This window comes from Semicossyphus pulcher, unplaced genomic scaffold (genome assembly GCF_022749685.1).
Source record: "Semicossyphus pulcher isolate SPU_LCO1_2020_fin unplaced genomic scaffold, fSemPul1.0.p SCAF_19, whole genome shotgun sequence".
NCBI lineage: Eukaryota > Metazoa > Chordata > Actinopteri > Labriformes > Labridae > Semicossyphus > Semicossyphus pulcher.
The window spans coordinates 4,111,467-4,132,458 of record NW_027211692.1 but is presented as its reverse complement, the minus strand read 5'-3'; the positions used below and the strand labels follow the sequence as shown (position 1 = coordinate 4,132,458).

The window sequence follows — 20,992 nt, the reverse complement described above, 5'->3', positions numbered from 1 at the left end:
TATAAGGTACTGAATGTATCAATATACTTCGCTCTGTCTTTTGATCATTTTCAAAAGGACACTTTGAAAAATATTGCGTATGCAAAGAACAATTTGTGATAAATGAACCGAGTTCAAAGGATACCAGGGTAGAGAAGATATAAAATAACTGGAGCCCCAGTGGTCCCACAATGATGAATGCTGGTGACCGTCACGACCCCTGACTCTTGTTAATGTAGCACCAACAAGAGGTCAAACTGACCTTAGACTATAAACCAGATTCCCATCATCCTCAGCTCGCTGTAACGCTAACAAAGTTACCATGCTCAACATTTTGTGTGCAAATGTGTAACTCTCTTAACACACAAAGAACACTGTTAAGGTGTGTTCGTCCCAGGCCACTGCTGCTGTTTGACCTACTGAAACACCTGCCATGCCACGAGGAGCCGAGCTATTAATTATGATATTATAACACCTGCGCTTCTACACAAAAAATCCGCTGTGGTAGAGGTCTAGCTTGGCTTGGACATATTAACGCATATGACACAATAATAACAATCAAAGACCCCCTCCAGTGTTAACCTTGTAAAGATCTCCATGTGGTGTTCTTCATTTGCTACAAGACATATCAGCCAAGGACAGGCTGAACAACACGTTTTCAGATTGGCAGGTTTGAGACGTCACAAACCTAAGGAGCCAATCCTGTTAATGGACGGGGTGATGCTATGCATATCATTATGTGTAACCTATGGCAACCACTTCGGCAATGCGCGAGCCAGCTGTACCCGTCATCGTCATGTTTGCAAACTCACTACTGACTATTAACGTTAACGTTACTGCTACTAATTACTACAATACAAGCTAGCTAAGGATCAACAAGTTGCCACTAAACGATGGCAGAGACGTCTTTTGTTTTTGCAACAGAGGAGGCGGTTGGAAATGTGCATAGTGGGCGGGGACGATGCATATATGGGAACTTTTAACGAGGGAGAAGGAGGAGATAGATAGATTTCTAGGCTGAATTAAGGCTACATGAAGGCTCAGAGATCATTGATGTGATACAGCTGCAGAAAGTGCAGCTTTACTCTCATAACTTCACTTTCACACACAGGAAGCAGTTTGTGTTTTCATGTTCTGTGAAGATGAAGGCTTCTGCTGTATGGAAAACAGTATGCTTGGATGAGTGTCAGTGGTGGCAGCAGTACCATCATGTTATATATACTGTATAATGTGGGTAAAGGTCAATGTATCTTTATTGGAAGCCTCACACGTCTTTATCAGCTGCACAGCGATGGACTGCAGCTGCTGGCATCTTCAGGGACCCTCTCTATCTGCAGCCCCTCCACATGCCATTGTTTGCCTGTGTGTAACATGAGAGCTGGTGTTTCAGGCGCCGGCCTGCTTCCATGTGAGCTTTCCACAGGTGTTGTGTTTACGCCCGCTAATGGGCTAACGCTAGGACTGTCGCAGGAACATATCACCTCAGGCAAGCTGCTGGACACAAACAGCGCACACACAAACTCAGCGTAGGTCAGTTGATGCGTGAACTCTTGTTTGGTCAGAGACGGGGGGCAGTTTGGTGCTGATCATGTGTTGGAGTGCAAAATATCTCTTTCCATATACTAAACTTTAGCATCCAAGATAAATCTTCATGAAGCAAAGCCCACGTTCCTGTGTAGGGTCCTGCTGGATGAAAAAGGGGTTTGTGTTCTGAACTCTCACTTTCTAAAAGAAACAGTTTGTTTTAAATTGAAGCTTTCATACAGAATTAGAGCCGTATTAATGCTGTGTAACTGGTTTGGCAGGATTCTTCACACAACATCTCTTCAATGAGCTGGAACATGCAGCCAGTCTGCCGTCCCGTGACCTTCACTGCATGGACTTCAAGTTTAACGTGACAACGACATAAAGTTTCATATTCAGACATTATATTGTATGGTGTTTGGGAGGAGCGTCTCTAAGAGCTCAGCTGTGGGTGTTTATTGGTGCATTTAGTTTGTTGCAGTTACAGTGCTCTGGGGAATCACTGTAAGAACTGTTAAAGCAGTGTAGACTCCCACGAGCCGCTCAAGAGGAAAACACAAAACAAACAACAAGCACAAGCCATCTGGAGGCTGCTGTGCATGCACGGACGGTTGCTTCTGGTCTCCGTCTCCGGGGATGTAACTCAACCAACACCAAGCGTTTCTCAAGAATTATTTTAGTTATTTTAAAGCATGAAAATAAAAGGTGGGTTTCAGGAGCAAAAAGGGAGAAATGTGTACATCACAGATCCATCCGACCAGAAGTCTAAAGCCCCTTTCACACATGCACTGCACTGCACACCCACATTGTCCAGGTGGGCTGCAAATAGCTGAATTATTCACCCCAAATACATGCAGACCTTTTCCAGCCAGCCTCTGAGTAAAACGTCTGCATGAAGTCGGGTGAGTCGATGTGTGAATGCAGCAGGTAATAGTCAGGAACATTCACCGTGAGCGAGAGGGTGGAACCAGGAGAGCAGCACACATCAGGTTGAATAAAAACATCCGAGGTTGAAGAAGAAGGAGCATTTAGATGACAACAGCAAAGATGTCTGATGAAAAGATTCAGGAGCTTCTGCCTGTGAGGGATGATGCTGAAATTGTTCAAGTATTTCCAGCTGCGGGGACGTACTTTTTACATCATGTCCTGCCTCCTGCCCCCCCGGGTCTAATAGGGAAAATCTCCGGCTGTGAGGGACGTGTGAAAGAGCAAGGCTTGAAAAAATGTCTGGGGCAGACGACTTTCTGGAAATTGTCAGGAGTGCATGTGTGAAAAGGGTTAACATTTAAGTAATGTGGTATCTGGCCTTGTCTACAACACATGCATTTGCATATTTGTACTTCTCTACTGGTGAGGAGCTTCATTGAAATAAAACCCTTCCAAGCAAACTCTTAAACTGAACAGCTCTAATAATTCCCTCTCCCTTCTGTCTGTGAAAAGATTCTCTCCTACAATGACCACTATCTAAGAGCGCTATCAATCATTGAACTTAACTCTGTGCTTGTAAGACAATAGGCATATTTCCCTTTGAACAAAATGTCCTCGCTCTGAAGGTCTGAAGCGTCGTCCTCACAAAGATATTGAAACAAGAACACACACGAATACACACACAAACACGCAGGGCAAATGCTCAGTTCAACCCGACCCAGTCACTCTGTCTGCGCTCTCTGTCACAGAGCTGATAGGTCAACGTTATCCCAACAAACCTCCTCTCCCTCTCGTTTCCTTTCTCTTCTCTTCTCATCTCCTCCTTCCCTTTCCCTGTGTCCTCTCTCCTCTCCTCTCCCCTCCTCGTCTCCTCTCCTACTCTGTGTTTATTGATGCGGGGCTGATTCCGGCTTTTCCCACCACACTTATGGGAGCTGACATGGAGACATCCTCCCTTCTGTTTACTACTCATTATGACAGTCGGGGCCTTTGGGGACGCCCGTCTCAAATTCAGAAGCATGAGGGAAGACGCAGCCCAACTTCTGTCTCTGCTGCCGTTGGCGACCGTGACGGTTTTACATTTCTACGGTTCTTATTCAGTGACAATTGGCACAAATGAAAGCCTGATGTTCATGAAGGCACCATTAGTGTTGTATCTTATCTAATCTCATGTCTTATCTTTATTAGCGTATCAGACAAAACCTTCATGTGAACGTCTGCTGTAAAGTTCTTCAGCTGATGTTTCTCTTTCCAGACAGGACGTCAGTAACGTGTAAAGCTCAATGATTTAAATAGAGACGCCAGAGACCGGCTGTAAGTGGATACAAACATGTAGTTTATAAGGTATGGAATATTTTGGCCCGGTTTCATTAAACACAGAGGATGGCAGGGTTCTTAAAAGTAATACGATTAATAAGGGGATACGTGGAATAATGCCCGGTATGACTCGGCTGATGAAACATTGTAAGCAACAGTTCTGTTTAAGTAAAGAACAAAGGATGTTTTGTTGTGTACGCATTGTGTGCTCTGTGTTCTGCATTTTGTATCAGAGTGCTTCTGATTGATGTTGTGAGATTACACTGCGCTCGGTGTCACAGCGTGACATGCAACAAACCTTGAACATCTCTGTTATCATGGTGGTTTAGTGTGCAGAGGCCTGAGGGCACCAGCAGCACAGTACAAGATTGTTGAATGTTGCATGTTTGAAAGACATATTATTTTGTTCAGGAAACGATTTCACTCTTATCTTTACAATAAGTACTTCCCTAGACTAGCGTGGCGTTTTAAGTAGGGCGTAGTTTAATAACACGTGAGAGGAGTGGAGCTACATGAGAGAACGTGAGCGAGTTTAAAAGCAGAAGTAGATGCAGGCTGAAACTTTACATTAATGATTCTATATTTTATTGATCAATGTTCTGCACTTTATAAAGCACTTCAATACTACTATTCACCCTTTCACATTACACTGATGGCAAAGGCGACTATACCAATCTCCAATAAGAATCTAAGCACATTTATACACTGCAGGCTGTGAATGTGCACAAGGGCTGAGGCTAAGGGAGCAATTTGGTGTTCAGTGTCTTGCAGGACACTTCGACATGTAGGCTGTAGCACTCAGGAATCGAACCACCAACCTTCCGATTAAGAGACGACCAACTCTACCACTGAGCCACAGCAGATACAGAGAAACACCAGTTACTAGTGACAGACGCTGCACAGATTCCACTGGCCAAACGGTTACACTGTAAGATATCATACAACACGTATCATGTTACATACGATGGGACCTATTCTACAACAGCCAGCGCACCACAACTGCAATAATCTGACATGTGTAAGACATGAAAAATAGATGATACATCAGCTGCAGTTACATGATTCACTGGAGTGAAGCTGCTTCCTCTCTGTATCCGAGTCACAGCTGTTTTTGTGACATCACCAAACAGTGTGAGCTGAAACAGACTTTCAAAGACTGCCCTTTAATGCTGATGTGACATGTCGGCTCACTAAATATGATTTAACACGGAGGGAAGAAAATAAGTCATCCGATATTTTTCATCCAGTGTTTACAGAACGTGTGCGTTTATGGAAATGATTATCACCCAGCTTCCTGTCCCTGTTGTTCTCTGCCAACGTGGCTCTGCTCAGTAAGGAACAGAGCGACTCATTATCTTCTCAGAAGTGCGTTTAATATCACGGCCGTGCCACTCTGGAGCTTCTGCTTTTCTTCTCAGAGAAGCCTTTACGGTCAAACTGCGTCAAATTGCAGCGTTCAGGCTTTACAGGCAGATAAACATGAACATGTGCCTCTGATTCATGAACATTAAAGCCCAGCGTGTGTACCATATCAGGTGTATTATTCATTGAAGTTAAATCTGAGCCAAGCCATGAAGCTCCTGAAAGTCTAAGGTACATATTTACCAATTTAGGGTTCTGCCCTAAGACTTCCACCAATAAAGAAATCAGAACAAAACTCCAAGAAGAAACACACTGTTGGGAAATGGCTGTGTTTCTATGGGGCTAAGCATAGCGCTGCACGTGTATATGAACTTTCTCAGACGTCTACATTCTGCCATTTTCTCACAGTATGAAGGTCATACACCTGCCGATGTTAGAGACCCTGTTAGAGGTCATAAAACTTACTGAGGATGTTTCCATCTCTAATCTACAGATACACGTGGTCATTTATCTGAGCATGTAGGTTAAACCTGTTTAAAAACAGCACTTAGATGTTTCTTTCGGGAGTGAAAGTAGAACACGCTGTATTTATTGTCTCTGTCACCTTACGTGCCTTAATATGCCACTCACATGAAAAAATGTGTCTGCTCTGGAGTTAAAGCTGTGACCCAGATTTGAGATATGCTCCCAGGGGTGCCTTTTAAGTATTAATTATGGACACACAGCCAGAAAAAGAAGGCACACTGCAGCTCCGACCTGGTGTCATAAATCTACGTTTGAATGAAACAGAACAAACTCGCTTAAAGCTTTTTATGTCGGTCTCTGGGGAGAACATCGAGGCCTGTAGATCGGACATCTCTGTGGCTTCCTCTGAATCCTCTCAGACTGTTACATTTCTCCTCCGGTAGTAATAAAAACAAAAAGTCCCGTCAGCCTGAGCATTAAAACTACACTGACATTGTCACGATTAGAAGCAGCGCTGCGACCGCAGGCAGACAAACAGTTTGAGAGAGAAGAAAGAACCAGGCCAGCTGTGTTTAAACCACACGGCAAAGTTTTTCTTATTTGAACAGACAGGATCCAAAACAGAATATTCATTTAAAGTCGAGCTGAAACGGCATTTTGAGAGTATCGAATTTCCGCATCGTGACGTATTTCCGAGTGAAACACGACGTGCAGGCGGGACATATCGTTAGAGGGATTTGATTTGATCGTTGAGAAGTGGGCGTAGACAGACGTTCTCCACAGCGCAGTAGCTAGCTAACTGACCGAGCGTTCTTGGTGCTTGTGCAGATTGATTGGTTGAAATTGTTTGGTGCTAACTTACGTAAGCACGCGTGAGTTTTACTGGAAGAAAGAATGATCGGATTTTAATATAAGAATACGAAGAAATTGATTTTCTGTATTTTTTTTGGCCTATATTGTCAAATAGATGCCCAATATTACCGGGGATGTGATCTAAAAGGATTAAAATGACGTTTTTCATTTCACTTTAACTGTGTGAAGCATATTTGCATTATTGTCATGAAGACATTTCCCCACTCATCAGATTCATATAAAGCCTTTATTTTGCTAATATGTATATTTGCAGATTCATAAACCACTCAAACACTAATAAGAGCTGATATTTATTTTCCTTTATTCCAAGATTAAGGCAGAGCCATGACACCTTAATGTTAACATGAAAACATGAATAATAACAAGAGGAAATGGGAGCTGGATCATCTGCTGTCTGTGTGGTGCCTCGTTGGGTCTGTTAGTTCTGTCTGAGTCTGGAAAGACATCCTGAATGGTGGACATGTTTAACCAAAGAGAATGGGCATCAGTCATATGTCTGTATACCAGGGGGAGCTTGGCTGTTGACGCAACTGACAGAAACTGCATCCCGTCAGTGGTGGGAATGGAGCAGCGTCGGGGTCTCTGGTGTGCACTATATGTTTTACTAGCTGGTGTCGGGGCCGGGGTCAGTGTCCTCAATTCATTTAATTCAGGAAGTGGATTTTCTTAAAATCTGATTAACTGGGAAACTAATAAAACTACTACTTTGAGTTAATATTTAATTAATCCCCAGAACAGTTTACAGCTGTTTTATTCGGTGCATTCATCTGTGCACTCTTTGTATCACGCTTTGTATGTAAGTACAATACTTGTCAGTGAGTGGATAGTTAGTGGAGTGCTGTCAGGGTGAGGCTGGACTTGTCCAAAGCAGCCAAAAAGAAGAACTCTCGAGGTGACGCAGGAAGTGCTTTCAATTAAAAGCAGACCAGGATGATACAAAGTCTTTGTCCCAGAGAGCTGAGGTCTTCGAGGGTCAGTGCTGCAGGTACAGGACCAACAGTCATTCAGGACAAAGTGGAGCAAACACCTTCTTGTTTGTCTGAACTGAATAAACCAATCAGGTCTGGTTGGTGGTGGGCTTTGACTGTGTTCCTAGAGAAAGTTTGACTTCATGTGGTTTGCTTGAAAGCCTGAGAGCCATCCCATAGTTCAGTGAACAGACGTCCCATCAGCACGCTGCTTGCGCTAAAGTGTTATTGAAGAGTGGGCTACAGTAGATTGAATAGAGTAGAAACGCCTTAATGAAACTTGGCACGCTAAATGACTCCTGATGAGAAAATCACAGTATAGTATAGAAATGTTGGATTCTGAGGTCAGGATAATGTGACCCTGTGAGGTTCAACAAGGCTCCACCTGCTGAAAACTTGTTGGCTTGTTACTGCTTGGCTGCAGCTCAAGTTCTGGTTCTTACTGGTCCTCATAGACGGCAAGAGGAACTTTGAAATGGACAAAGAGACTTGATCTGGACAGTTAGAGTTTTGTCACAGGTGTTCACATCGGACTAACTAGACAAAGGATGTTAACAACAGCACGCATGTCCAAGATGTTTTAGTAAATCTGGAACAACTGGAATCAGAATCTTTGCCGCCAAACTCTGACCAGGCAGCTGACAGTCTACCAAAGACCAGGCCAAACCAGATCCAGACCATATACAAACATACAAACATACAGTGTTATACATATATAATATACAATGTTTGCACTGTGGTTTCAGAGTAAATGAAGTGCAGGCTCGATGACACTCGGGACGACCCAAAGATGTCACTGATCCTGTAAACAAAGCTCGTCATGATTCACTCGGCCACCGGCTGTGAAATATCAAAGATCATCTGATCTCAGGTCATTAATGACGGCAACACGTAATGGGAACAAAAGTGCTGTCGTTTAATGAGTGTAACATCCTTTAAAGTCCCCTGTGACTTCACTGTCTACTGTCTGTGGCTGAACACACATCTGCCTGCTGCAGATAATCAGTGTTTTGGATTTGATCATTTCACCTGCTTGGAGATTTGAATGAGGGCAGTGAGGTTACTGGGTTGTGTGTGTGTGTGTGTGTGTGTGTGTGTGTGTGTGTGTGTGTGTGTCCTGGATATGACCCAACTGTGAAGCGTAAGAGGTGTGTTGACATGTTTGATAGTGTAGCATTACCGTCTTCCTGCTTCAACTGTTTGACTGTCAACAGGAATGTTTGGCAAACAGCCACACAGTTACTGCCGCAGCACAAAGACACACATGGAAGCACAACCACAGGACGGTACATCCACACTCATTGACATGTTGCTGTCCTCAGCTGCTGAACTTTGACCTTATTTTAACTTTACACTTCAAACTATTTCCTACAGAATAATTAAAGTTCATTTAAAAATGGATCTTACTGATTTTTGGCAAACAAGGTTTTGGTAAAAATGTTGCACAACTTCACCACAGAGATCGTGATGTCGTCGACATCACTAAAAACGACGTTAGAGTCCAGGCCAGACGAACTATCTGCGGGAATAAAGAAGTGATAGAATTATGACGCAAGCTATTTCTTGTAAATCAGTTTACAGAGCGACATCCTGTTTCAGAATTTGACCCGGAGTACTTTGTGTTCTTTGTGTAGTTGTGTTTGTGAAACTTCAGATTCATGTGCAGGATGCAAATGTCCATTTATATTCGTGACAATCAGCGCAACTTTAAAAATAATGGGTTTCAATTGGAAGTAAATGTCCACCAGAGACTTCATGAAATAAGGTGATGTGGTAAAAAGACCAACAAAGTCCATAAAGGGTGGAGGTTTCGGGTGGATGGTTTCACCCAGGAGAGCAGGATTTGTGTCCCGTGTGAAACCAAAAGTCCTCGTTGACTCACATTTTAACCCAAACCATGATCTTTGCTTTCACCGATTGGTTTGGTTATACACCTAAACTACCTGTTCAGGCTCAGGTAAGATCATGGTTTGGGCAAAAATAATTTGTCAATGGAAACTTTTGGTTTCACACAAGACACCAACAGCGGCTTCCCGGGAAAGAGAAAGAGCCCTCTGGTGGAAAGTCCTCTTTACTTACAAAAAAGGAAATGAAGAGCTTCACTGGAACAAACACGAATCAGCTGTAAACTCTTACAAGAAGTGACGACCGGTTCCCGCTTTCTAAAAATGTCTTTCCTGACACACACACACACACACACACACACACACACTGGGTCCTAACAGCGTAAATGACTGATCCCGATGTTTCCGTTTTATAAGACACAGGTCAGGCTCTTTGTGTTATCTTCCCTCCTGGCACCACAGTCTGAAGTGTTTCTGTACCGACACAGAACAAGTCACAAAACCTAACAAGTAAAGGGAAATTCTACCAAAAACAAACCAGTAACTTCAGTTAGTTTACACATCTTACAAACTGGGATATAGAGTACAGCGTTTGAATCCTGAACCCCTCACTTCAGTCAAAGACAAACTCTGTCCTTTACTGTCAGTGGCAGAGCTCAGTGTGTGGAGTTCTGATGAGAACTCACATTAGGGTTGTGCAACATACATGTGTTTCTGCATTGTATTTCTTTAAGTGCGCTGTTCACTATTAGGGGAGTGAAGCAGGACGGTGAAAGGGAGGAAAGAACATCTTATGTGAAGGCTGCAGAGAGGTTCAATGTGTGTGTGTCCTGTGGCCTACTTTGTGCAGAGTGTATATTTGTGGGTTTGTACATGTTTGTATGTATGTGTGAGGTATGTTAGAGTGAGAAAGTGTGTGTTCATTATGTGTGTGTGTGTGTGTGCTGACAGCCAGCATGACGTCTGCACAGCTGCCTTGACCTAATCTCCTCTGGCAGCAGATCAGACGGGGCTGTGGTGCACCGGACGGCACAAAACAGGTTGATATAGGCCTCCATTGTACACACACACACACACACACACCCAAATCCTTATTACTAATAAACCTCTTGAACCGCCTTCCAGCTGTGCATTTTTGGCCTCAAACCTTGAGGACTTTATGTAAGACAAAACATTTTCACAATCGTTCCTTGGAAATGCAGTTTCGTTGAACAAGTTCTGCAGAACGTTGGAGACGCTGAGCGTTCAGAGCACCAAACCCGACACTGGAACTGAAGCCGTGAAGGTTTTACGTTGACTGAAGCATGAAGAGCCTCAGAGGTAACACTGTGCAGTGAGGATTGGTGTACAGGCAGTGTGACAGGTGTGATGTGTTAGTACACAACTTTGGTTTATTTTGATGACGAAACCACTTTTGTTTACATTCAGTGTTATGCTCTCTAACACATTGTGCATGCATTCTCTCATGAAGCATTTGTAAATATTTTTTCGTATAAATGAGTGCATTGTTTATTTCCATGTTTACATTCTAGTATCTTCTCCTTCACTGCATGTGTCAGTGCTTTGCTATAATTGTTTGTACATCAGTGCTACAACTGTCCATCGTTACATGTGTAACACCTTTAGCCTCTCACATGCTTGTGCACAGATCAAGCAATACTGGGGCCCATTTGTACAAGCTCTGTTCTAGCACATAACATCATCATGACGGGGTGGCTCTCCAGTTGCGTCCCCGTTAGCCTCACTAGATTCGTTGGTAAAAAGTTTTGCAAATAAATGACTAAATGTGACAATGAGTCACTCACTCCTGCAAGCAGTCCTGGCAATATGGATTTTCTCTGCAAAGCATCTTGCTTACCACAGGCGTTAGATATCTACATTGGACGGACACTAACCCTGCAGCATGTCCAGCAGCATGTCTAGAGCTGTGATGCCAAACTTTTTAACCAGGTTGTGTCTAAATCCAGGAATACCGGAGCTCTGTGCCTGAACGATGGTAGCTGTGATGTCCTCTGTTTCAACAAGACTTGACAGTATAGATAGATACTTTATTGATCCCAAGGGAAATGTGTAGTGGTCTGTAAATGTATTTATATCTGATTATATATGATGAATAAATGTATTGATTGGTAGGGCGAACAACAATGAAACAATTAACTGAACATTTTCAAGCAGAAGAGGTCAGAGCAGTGTGAGTCTACAGGCACCGCCCTCTGCAGGTTTATGTAACACACAGTCCTCTTTGGCTGTGAAGGAGCATCACTCAGAAACAAGCTGGACTGCTGAGGAGCCTGTCAGTTACTGCTAAGTGCCTTGACAGTGTAAAGGAACCTCTGAAGAGCTCATACTGTCACTCACAGAACTGACACGCATGCGCACAAGCCACAGAACCACAGAGAGTCACGCGTGGTGCCATCGCATGCAAACGCCGCATGATAAACATCTGGAATTGACAGAACAAACCACATTTCTGGTGACGGGGCCGACAAAGATAACACAAGTGATGTTTGCTGCACGCTGAAAAACAAACCCATGTAAGAATCAGGTTAATTAGGAGTTAAAACCTGCTCCTGATCAAACACTCCTCTGCAGCTGATGGGCAGAGCGAGGCCATCGCACTGTAACCTGATCACATTACCTCTGTTTGTATTTAATCACACAGCAGTTTGATGTGATCATAAAGCCAGAATCACACCCTGCCCTTCACACACACTGACAGCAGAGTCAAAGCGATGATAAGGTTGATTGACAGTGGTTTTGTAACCGGCATGCCGCCCTGCTGTTTTATCTAAAGAGGAAGTGATGTCATTCTGCGGTTCTCAGATAAGAGACAGATGTGATCATAGAGAGGTGACTGCGGGTGAAGCAGCGAGATACTCATGTTATTAACGATGTAAATGTTCGTTGTCAGGAAGCTGCTCTGTTAAAAACATCACATGGAAGCTAAAAGAAGTCTTTCTTTTCATCTGAGTTAGTTCTTCTTTACTTTCTCTTGTTCCATTTTTGGCTCTTTGCTTCTTTCTTAGGTCCTTCCACCTTTAAGTAAAGTATTTTCATATGTAGGTTGAAGGTCGTAGCCTTAACGTCCTACAAACCTACAATGTACCTGTGCTGTGAAGGGGATGTGTATGATAACAGATTATAGCAGAGGTGTGCCCCAGTTCAGCTTCACAACTCGCATGTTTCCCCAAACAAAGATTTATTTGACAAGGTCACCATAGGAACGACCTCGCTTGTGTCTCGGCTCTAACCAGAGTCACTGGTCCACACCAGCGACCGTCACATTATCACAGGCTGAAGCTGTTTCCTTCACAGATCTTTAAACTGATCCCATGTGTGCTGACAGGCATCTCGGAGGCCTCTTGTTAGGGCTTTCAAAACAGGAAGTGAACACTTCCTTTGAAATCGGCCGACCTGCTTCATAGTCGGTGCCGGGTTGAGCCGTTATTGGGCTGATATCATGCTGCGGTCTGATCCCATCCATCGTTAACAGCCAGATTACATTGAGAGTTTGTCTGTATGTTCCCAGAGGATGTTTTCTCATGGTTTACATGACCTGCCTGACCTTTCCTCTACTGATTCTCTCAGGTATCAAAGAGAAGATATTGCGATGAACTTGTTAATCATATTCATGGCTCCCGAAGGATGAACCCTTTTCATTTGAACAAGTTCTAAACTACTCTTCTGCCCGGTCCTCAGATGTTCTTGCCAGCTTTGTACTCAAGGAGTCACATTTCTCGATTGCCATGAGATACAGGATGTTCAATCATGGTCCTCAGAGAAACTCCCAATGACGTTTCCTGAACACGCTCATGCCTTCCAGAGAATTTCTGAGCATTTCTGTGATTACTTGATCATCAAATTATGCACAAGTTAACTGCTGCCAACTTGCTCTGGATATTTATGGTTCACAGAGGAATACTTTGATGATTTTAGAGTTTCCTGTGGAATTTTTAAGCCTTTATTAGAGGAATTCTGATTCCTTGGACTTTTGTGTATTGCTTTGAGTGGGTGTTAGCAGGACTTGACATGGTTATATTTCTTGATTGCAATCTTTTCTGTGAATAATATTCAGTTGAAATGTGTAAAAGCTCCAACATCAGGCTGAAAACCCGTCCTGTTATTTCTAAAATCTATCGATCTAAGTGGATTGCAAAGAAGCTGAAACTTACATAAACTCCGCAGAAAGGAGAACTGCAGTTCAGCTCTTAAGAACATATTTGAGTGAAAAGATTGAAAGCATGTGTGGATTCATATCAGCCATATGCAAAAATATCAAATCAGTCCAAGATGTATAAACAGCAGCCGAGCTCCGGGTGGAGAGGTCGAGACGACGAGTGAAACAGAAACTGAGCTGCCATCCTGCTCCCTCTCTTTCTCTGCCTCTCTCTACTGTATGTGTACATTCAGGTCATGTTTATATGGAGGCTTACATAATGCTTATCATACGTCCTGACCTGGACTCTCTTTATAGGATCTGAAGAGCTGCCTGAACATGTCAGCATGTTCTGTGTTATCACAGCAGATGTTAGAAAGTCACCCTGATAAACGTCTGCTGCTTCACTGCACTTGCTGCAAAGCCTCTTCCCATCTGTGCCCCTTTGCTTCCATCTCTAATGTGTTTCAGACCACTGGGGCCGCAGAAGAAAAGGCTGCTGCCCCAGTGGTCAGGCTGAGGGTGTGTTCGTTCCACACGGTTTGTTTTCACCAGCAGAAGGACTCCATTCACTTTAAATAACCAAACCAAATGACAAGAAGCTGAAAGTCTATATCTTATATCTTAAATAAACTTTACTTCATTAAAAGAATGTTTAAACCAAACATAAAGCAGAGCAAATAAATACAGGCATGACTGACACACAGGGTTTAATGGGTGTAGTTAAATTCTCTTAGTGTTACAGCTGTAAGTCATCAAAACAAAAATATAGCACCATTTTTCAACTGAAACAAACAACACAAAAAAGTATTTCTATTATGTGTGTGTTTTGTTTTTGGAAATCATGATGAAGTGATGAATTTAACGCTCTCTCTCTCTCTCTGTCTCCCTTTGTTTTGCAGACGCTCAGCAGTCCGGAGTAAATGCACGGCCTGTCGGTTCCAGAGTGCTGAAGCTCTGTAAAGTCATTCCTGTGTTTTAGTGCGGGCATCCCAGAGGAGTTTTGTGTGTCATCGGGACCTTGAGACACACCCACACACACACTGATGTGCAGCCTCTCCTTCTCGCAGTAGACCTGGCAGACCTCTAATCTCTAAAAGATTGATGAGGCCCTGTGCTGGTGCAGGAGGCCTGGCACAGCGTCGATAAGGCAGCTTTCATTTCACCACATTTTATCCCTCGCTCCTTCCTTTCTTGTCCTCTTTTCCTCCATGCTGAGGGATGCGGGGGTGGCCTTTCAAACATGGGAGAGGATTATGACACACCAAGACCCCTGGGTAAAAAGGGCAGTGTTTTAAACAGAAACCATGAAATGCCCCGGAAATGACAGTCCTGAGTTCTTCTGTTGCTCCATGTTGGACGGCCGTGTGGTAGCCGAGCGGGACGCCAGGGTCGGCATGTCACTGTCAAACTGCTGGAGCTGGAGTGTAGTAAAGCTACTGAAGGACACTCAGAGCTGAGGGTAGCTGAACACACATCGCACACCTGCACACACACACACGCACACACACACACACACACACACACACACACACACACACACACACACACACAGAGTGTTCCACGCAGGACAATGTGCAACATCTCGTTCTGTGATGTGGACAGTAAGGTGGACCAGTTCTTCCAGCCCACGCTCTACATCATCGTCATCGTTCTGGGGCTGCCTACTAACTGCATGGCCCTGTGGGCTGCCTACATGCAGGTGAGTAGGACACACATACCTGTGCACACAGACACCCTATCACCTGACTTGGCCTGAACATTTTACTTGGACCCAATCTAAGTAAGTTTGAGTTTCAGATAGGTCCACTTTGGATTCTGTCCAGGTTGGTGACAGATCTACCTTTTCCTGTCTGCACAGAGACACAGGCTGCTGAACAGGGAGTGCTAGAATGTAAAACGTCCACATACAGTCAGCAGATCGCTGAGGATATTTTCCCATACAGCATTAAACACGTTCAGCATTTCCCACAGACGGTCCGTTTGCTTTGGCAGCAGCAGAAGGAATTGTTATTGACTTTTCATTCGAGCAAGTTCACAAACTCATTTTTTAAACCACAGACATCATTAAAAGTGAGTGACAGTTCAACATTGGTTTATTGTTTGGCTTCCAAGTTTGCATCAGGTCACTGCCTTTCTGCACTCAGAAAGCACTGACACAGACACCAAGACTCGAGGAAGCACAGGTGTCTTAGGTGATTAAGTGTCTTACTGAGAGCAACACCTTCATTAATGCCGACACCTGAACTGAATCCAAACATGGACATACTTGGCGTGCTGCTAATTTACTGGGGCAGTTCTGTCTAAATATTGCCATTGTTATATCAATACTGCATGGGAAACGGAGCTGTCTCTCGGTGGCTGGGTTTCAATTCAAGTGCTGACTAATCAAATATGAAAAGTACAATGGGAACTACACGTTCTGACTTTTCAGGAAGCCAAAAGATTTCCATCTAATGGAAACACGCAAATCATTTTTATTACATCCTCTCACATTTTAAAAGTTAGGATTAAAAGGAAACAGACACTGATGGCCTTATTATCTGTTCGACCTGCATCCAGAAGCACAGAAGTCGTTCTGTAACTTTCCAATCTTCATCTGCTCTCCTGCCTCCCTATCTTTCCCTCCCTTCTTCGTGTTCCTCTCTTCAGGTACGCCAACGCAATGAGCTTGGCATCTACCTGATCAACCTGTCAGTGGCTGACCTCCTCTACATCACCACTCTTCCTCTTTGGATCGACTACTTTCTACAGCACGATGACTGGATCCACGGTCAGGAGAGCTGCAAGCTGTTCGGCTTCATCTTCTACACTAATATCTACGTCAGCATTGCCTTCCTCTGCTGCATATCACTGGACAGATACCTGGCTGTGGCGTATCCTCTGCGCTTCGCCAAGGTTCGACGAATCAAGACAGGTATGTGTATTAAGGATAAGCTTGTCTTCTGAAACAACAAGTGCTTGGTGTCTTTAAAATAATGCATCTAATTAATAGAATTGTTCTTGAATTCATACTTAAAGTATCTCCAGATCAGAATCAAGCCTTTCTGAGATCGCTCTATAAGTTACAAGTGTCTGTACCACTTCTGATGAACGATTCTCAAATAGAACATTGCATGGGAGGAAGAGTAAGAGACCTTCTAACATAACAAGTCAGTTCTTCCAAGTCTGACTTATGGCATACTTGGCAAATCCTGTTTTTTCCAGATAAAGACGTTGGATTTTACGATTAGTTCTGATCCTGGAGGGGATATGCATCTTCACATCGGAAAAGGAAATTAATTTTGTGTAAAGATAAGATCTCTTCCATGTCAAAAGGAGATTTATAAATAACTAATACGGCAAGGATGTCCGCTTAAGTCATTACTTCTGATATAATCGAATGATACGTACTTTATTTACCTAGATCATAAACAAGGCCCAAACTGACAGTAAGTACAAAATGATGACAGAAATTATTTTTACCCCAATCAGAAGATCATTTAGTACTTTGAAGTGAAATATCAGACAAGACTGTCACCCACAAAGAGTTTCCATCCTGTGTCCTTATGGTTCAGATATTAGCCCAAAACAGATATTTGACATGATACCTGCTTTTGTTGCTGATATAAACGATAATGCACTAAGTCAAATATTTCTCTCTCCTTCTCTCCTGAACTCCCTGCAGCTGTCCTGGTCAGCGCCATGGTGTGGATCATTGAGATCATAGCCAACTCTGCTCCTCTCTTCCACGATGAGCTCTTCCAGGATCGGTTCAACCACACCTTCTGTTTTGAGAAGTATCCCATGCAGGACTGGGTGGCAGGGATGAACCTCTACAGGACATTTCTGGGCTTCCTTGCTCCATGGACAGCCATGCTTGTAGCTTACCGTGGGATCCTTGCAGCAGTGCGCTGCAACGTCTCAACAGAGCGGCAGGAAAAGGCCAAAATCCAACGGCTGGCATTGAGTCTTATCTTGATCGTTTTGCTATGCTTTGGACCGTACCACATCCTCCTCCTGGTGCGGAGTGTTATGTTTCTAAGGAAGCCATGTGACTGCGGCTCAGAGGAGAGCTTGTTTGCAGCGTACCACGTTTCTTTGGCGCTGACCAGCCTCAACTGCGTCGCAGACCCTATTTTGTACTGTTTTGTCAACGAGGGGGCTCGGCACGATGTTGGCCGAGCTCTCTCAGCTTTGTTGTCTGCAGCCTGCCACAGGCGCTCCTCTTCCTCTCCGTCTCATGCAGACATTCTCAACGCTGGTTCAGTGACTATGGAAACGCCACTCTCAGCAAAGAAGCAACCTTGTGTGTACGCTGACGGAGGCAAGACAAGCAGCTACAAGACAGAACTGGTGGCTCTGAAGGAAGAGTGTCTACAGATGACCATCCTCAGTGTTAAGAAGTGACTTGTGCCTAAGTGTAAGAGGTGCTCAGGTAGGCGGACAGAGGAGGCTGATGTCTTCTGACCTGACAGGCTGAAATCAGGTTATGTGGGTAAGGCTTACACTGAATGGTTAACAAGGCAGAATGAGCATTGATGTAATAAAGAAGACATACGGTATTGTCAGTAGCCAGGTAGCAGCTGCTGTGGGATGGAAATGCTTCCACACCAGGGCTAACATAAGAGGCTACTTTGCTGTTGTAAGATCCTTACCACTAGTTTGGCCTCTTCAGTCAATCATTTAGGACTGATTTGGTTAAACTTTCATTACTTCAAGCTGTAGTTTGTCCGCTGCACTGCATGCTAATGTGAGCATGCTGCTTTATCATTAATATGAGAGTTCAATGACTTGGTCATTTGCTAAAGAGATTTCCCAAGGAACTGAAGAAGGCAAAGTGACCTGCTGCTGGCGACACATGAAGGCTCATTGGATCACCAAAGTCCTCTGGGTTTAACTTGTGTGCTCCCTGAGTAAGCGTACCAGATTTAATGCCAATCCATCAAGTGTGTTGAAGTATTACCGTCTGGATCAAAGTGGACCAACAGACCAGCTGACATTCCCACAGTCATGTCACTGGGTTGATTAATGAGGATCTTATAAAACACAATTTGACAGCTTGGATATCTGGATGACTTCCAATAGTGCCACACATTATTTTGGACGCATCTTGAGACATTTTTGAATATTTAAGTGGACACAGTCTGCATGGCTCAGCGGTCTAAGAGGAGACACCTTTGCATTCAGACTGCATGGACACCCAACTGGACAAAGGGCAGATGTAGGAGTTTGACACTCGAATGCATCGCTTTGGAATATGGAAGCAAAGGGGAAGGGTAATAAAATGATTGTAGATTACAGGTCAAAACATTTTTTAATGCTTGGAAATGTCTTTACAGTTTTATTTGTTTTTTGATGGAAATAATGAAGTCTCATGAAGTACCTCAGCTCATTAACTGCGACAGTAAGAAAGGTTTGGAGTAGAAGTGTCTCTTATGTTATCTGAGCAATGTTTTCATTTTTTACAGCAAACTGCAAAATAATCATTCCACTGAGTTGACGGAGAAAATCCTTCACTAAAGCCTTTTACTGTATTTTCAGTGACATTAAGTTGAGAGCCATGTGCAGCAGGAAAACAGTGTTTAAATGTAAGTGCATGCAGTAAATGTGTTGGTTGTTTATTTCCATGCAGGAGGTATTAAATTAGAATTTTAATGCTTAAAAGTTCTGACAGCCTTAACTGAAACTGTGTGGCAAGAAAAGCACATCTCAACGACACCAAACGACAGGCTTTGGCTTCAGTAAACGCTGCACAGTCGACCTGATTCTGTTTACATTCAGAAAGATGCCTTCCGAACTTCCTAAATGTGACACAGAACATTGTCTTGTCATTTTTTCCCAGTCGCACCTGTTGTACGACAAAGTACTCAGATGTTACCTTCCTTCTGCCTTTATTTATGCATTCTCTCTTCAAGTGACACTGCTGGCTGCAAACATTTGATTTTTTATCATATTAGGGAAACAAATTAACATTTTACAATAAAACGTTTTCCTATAAAGTCTAAATTAAATTTGGTTATCCCAAACACTGACTGAGTAGTCATCTAACATGTTTAAATTGACAGCTCGCACGTCTCTCCTTTTGTACAGAAAGCTGATTGTTCTTTGTGTAAATAAAACCGACTATTTTAATCCACTAATGCTGGATTAGCTGCCATACAACGCCACATGCTGACTACATTCTGATGTCATGAAGTCCAGTGAGTGCTGTTAGGGTTAAAAAGTAAGAATTCTTAAAAATGTTCATGTGTTTTTTAAACTAAATTTAACACAAGCTTCGACCAGACCTCAAGAGCTGAGGCATCTTCAACTTCTAAAATCACTTTTGTAGCTTTCAGCTTCATCTTGACACTTTCTCAGTTGTCACGTGAAATCAAAATTGACCAGAAGAAAATCCCTGTTTTTGTGAATCAATGGTGATAACATTTCAAAACACAATGTCCAGTTGTCTGTCCACATTTACTGTAAAACAATGACCTGCAAACGTTCCCTCTGTGGAGGCTCTAAGAGCTCATTTCCGACACAGTGGGTTCATGCTGATAGAAGGTCCAGGTGATCCAAACATCTCTGCATGTAAACGTTCCTGTTCTGTGAAACGATGTTCAGCAGGTTTTTTGGGGCCTTCAGCTCGTCAGTGTTGCCCTACACGCTGCTCTGTGTACCTTTGCTTTTATTGTGCATCTGTGTGTCAGTGTGAGAGAGCAGGTACCAGGCTTCATAATGTGTATGTGTTCAGCAGCAATGTCAGTGAGAAATAAATTATGCATACAAACGTCTGCATACACTTGTGTTTGTTTGTTTGGCTCCAGCAATCAGAAAGAGGATGGAGGCGCTTCTTAAATGGAAATGAAGGAATGAATTATCATAATATTCTTTCTTCTGTTTTAGTTTTAATATATTTAAATTTCTTTTGGGCTTTGTTGCCGTCACATCCTTCAGTTATAAGAACACTGTGCTGTTACTGAAATTGCATCGACCTGGGAATGGACTGACGATATCAAATGTCAGTCCAGAAGGTCAGACGGTCACACAAATAGAACTACAGCCTACTTTGTTTAGAAGAAAGTACAAATAAGCCGACTGTGCACGACACTTATAGTACTGTATGTTCCACTTTATTGGTCCGACTGCACACACAGTGCATCCATACCTGATCATGTGCCTCTGCTAACTGTGAGTTTTGGCTTCATACAAAGTGGAAAGATAATCTTTACAGCATCATGTCCACCCATCCATTATCCATACTGCTTATCCTGCTCAGGGTCGCGGGGGGGCTGGAGCCTATCACAGCTGTCATTGGGCGAGAGGCTGACACATAGAGACAGAGAACCTTTCATGTTCACACTCACTGTAACAATTTTAGAGTCACCAAAGAACCTAACACGTCTTTGGACTGTGCGTGGAGGCTGGAGTGCCCAGAGAGAACCCATGCACAAGACATGCAGTCTGCACACAGAAAGGCCCACTATGTCCAAACCGGTTCATTCGAACCATGAACCCTCGAGCTTTGAGGCGACAGAGCTTAACACTGCATCAGAAAACAGACACATGTCGTTTGTTTGCAGAAAACTTACATCTCATAACTATATATCAGA

At 43.4% G+C, this 20,992-nt stretch overlaps 1 protein-coding gene across 1 annotated transcript; it reads left to right on the top strand.

Moving 5' to 3' along the window:
• Window positions 1–14,947: 14,947 nt before the first annotated feature.
• gpr4 (G protein-coupled receptor 4) lies at window positions 14,948–20,167 on the top strand. Its single transcript, XM_069668555.1, has 3 exons — window positions 14,948–15,117; window positions 16,068–16,332; window positions 17,083–20,167. The coding sequence occupies exons 1-3, from the start codon at window positions 14,989–14,991 to the stop codon at window positions 17,802–17,804; spliced, it is 1,116 nt and encodes a 371-aa protein (XP_069524656.1). The 5' UTR covers window positions 14,948–14,988; the 3' UTR covers window positions 17,805–20,167.
• The last annotated feature ends 825 nt before the right edge of the window (window positions 20,168–20,992 follow it).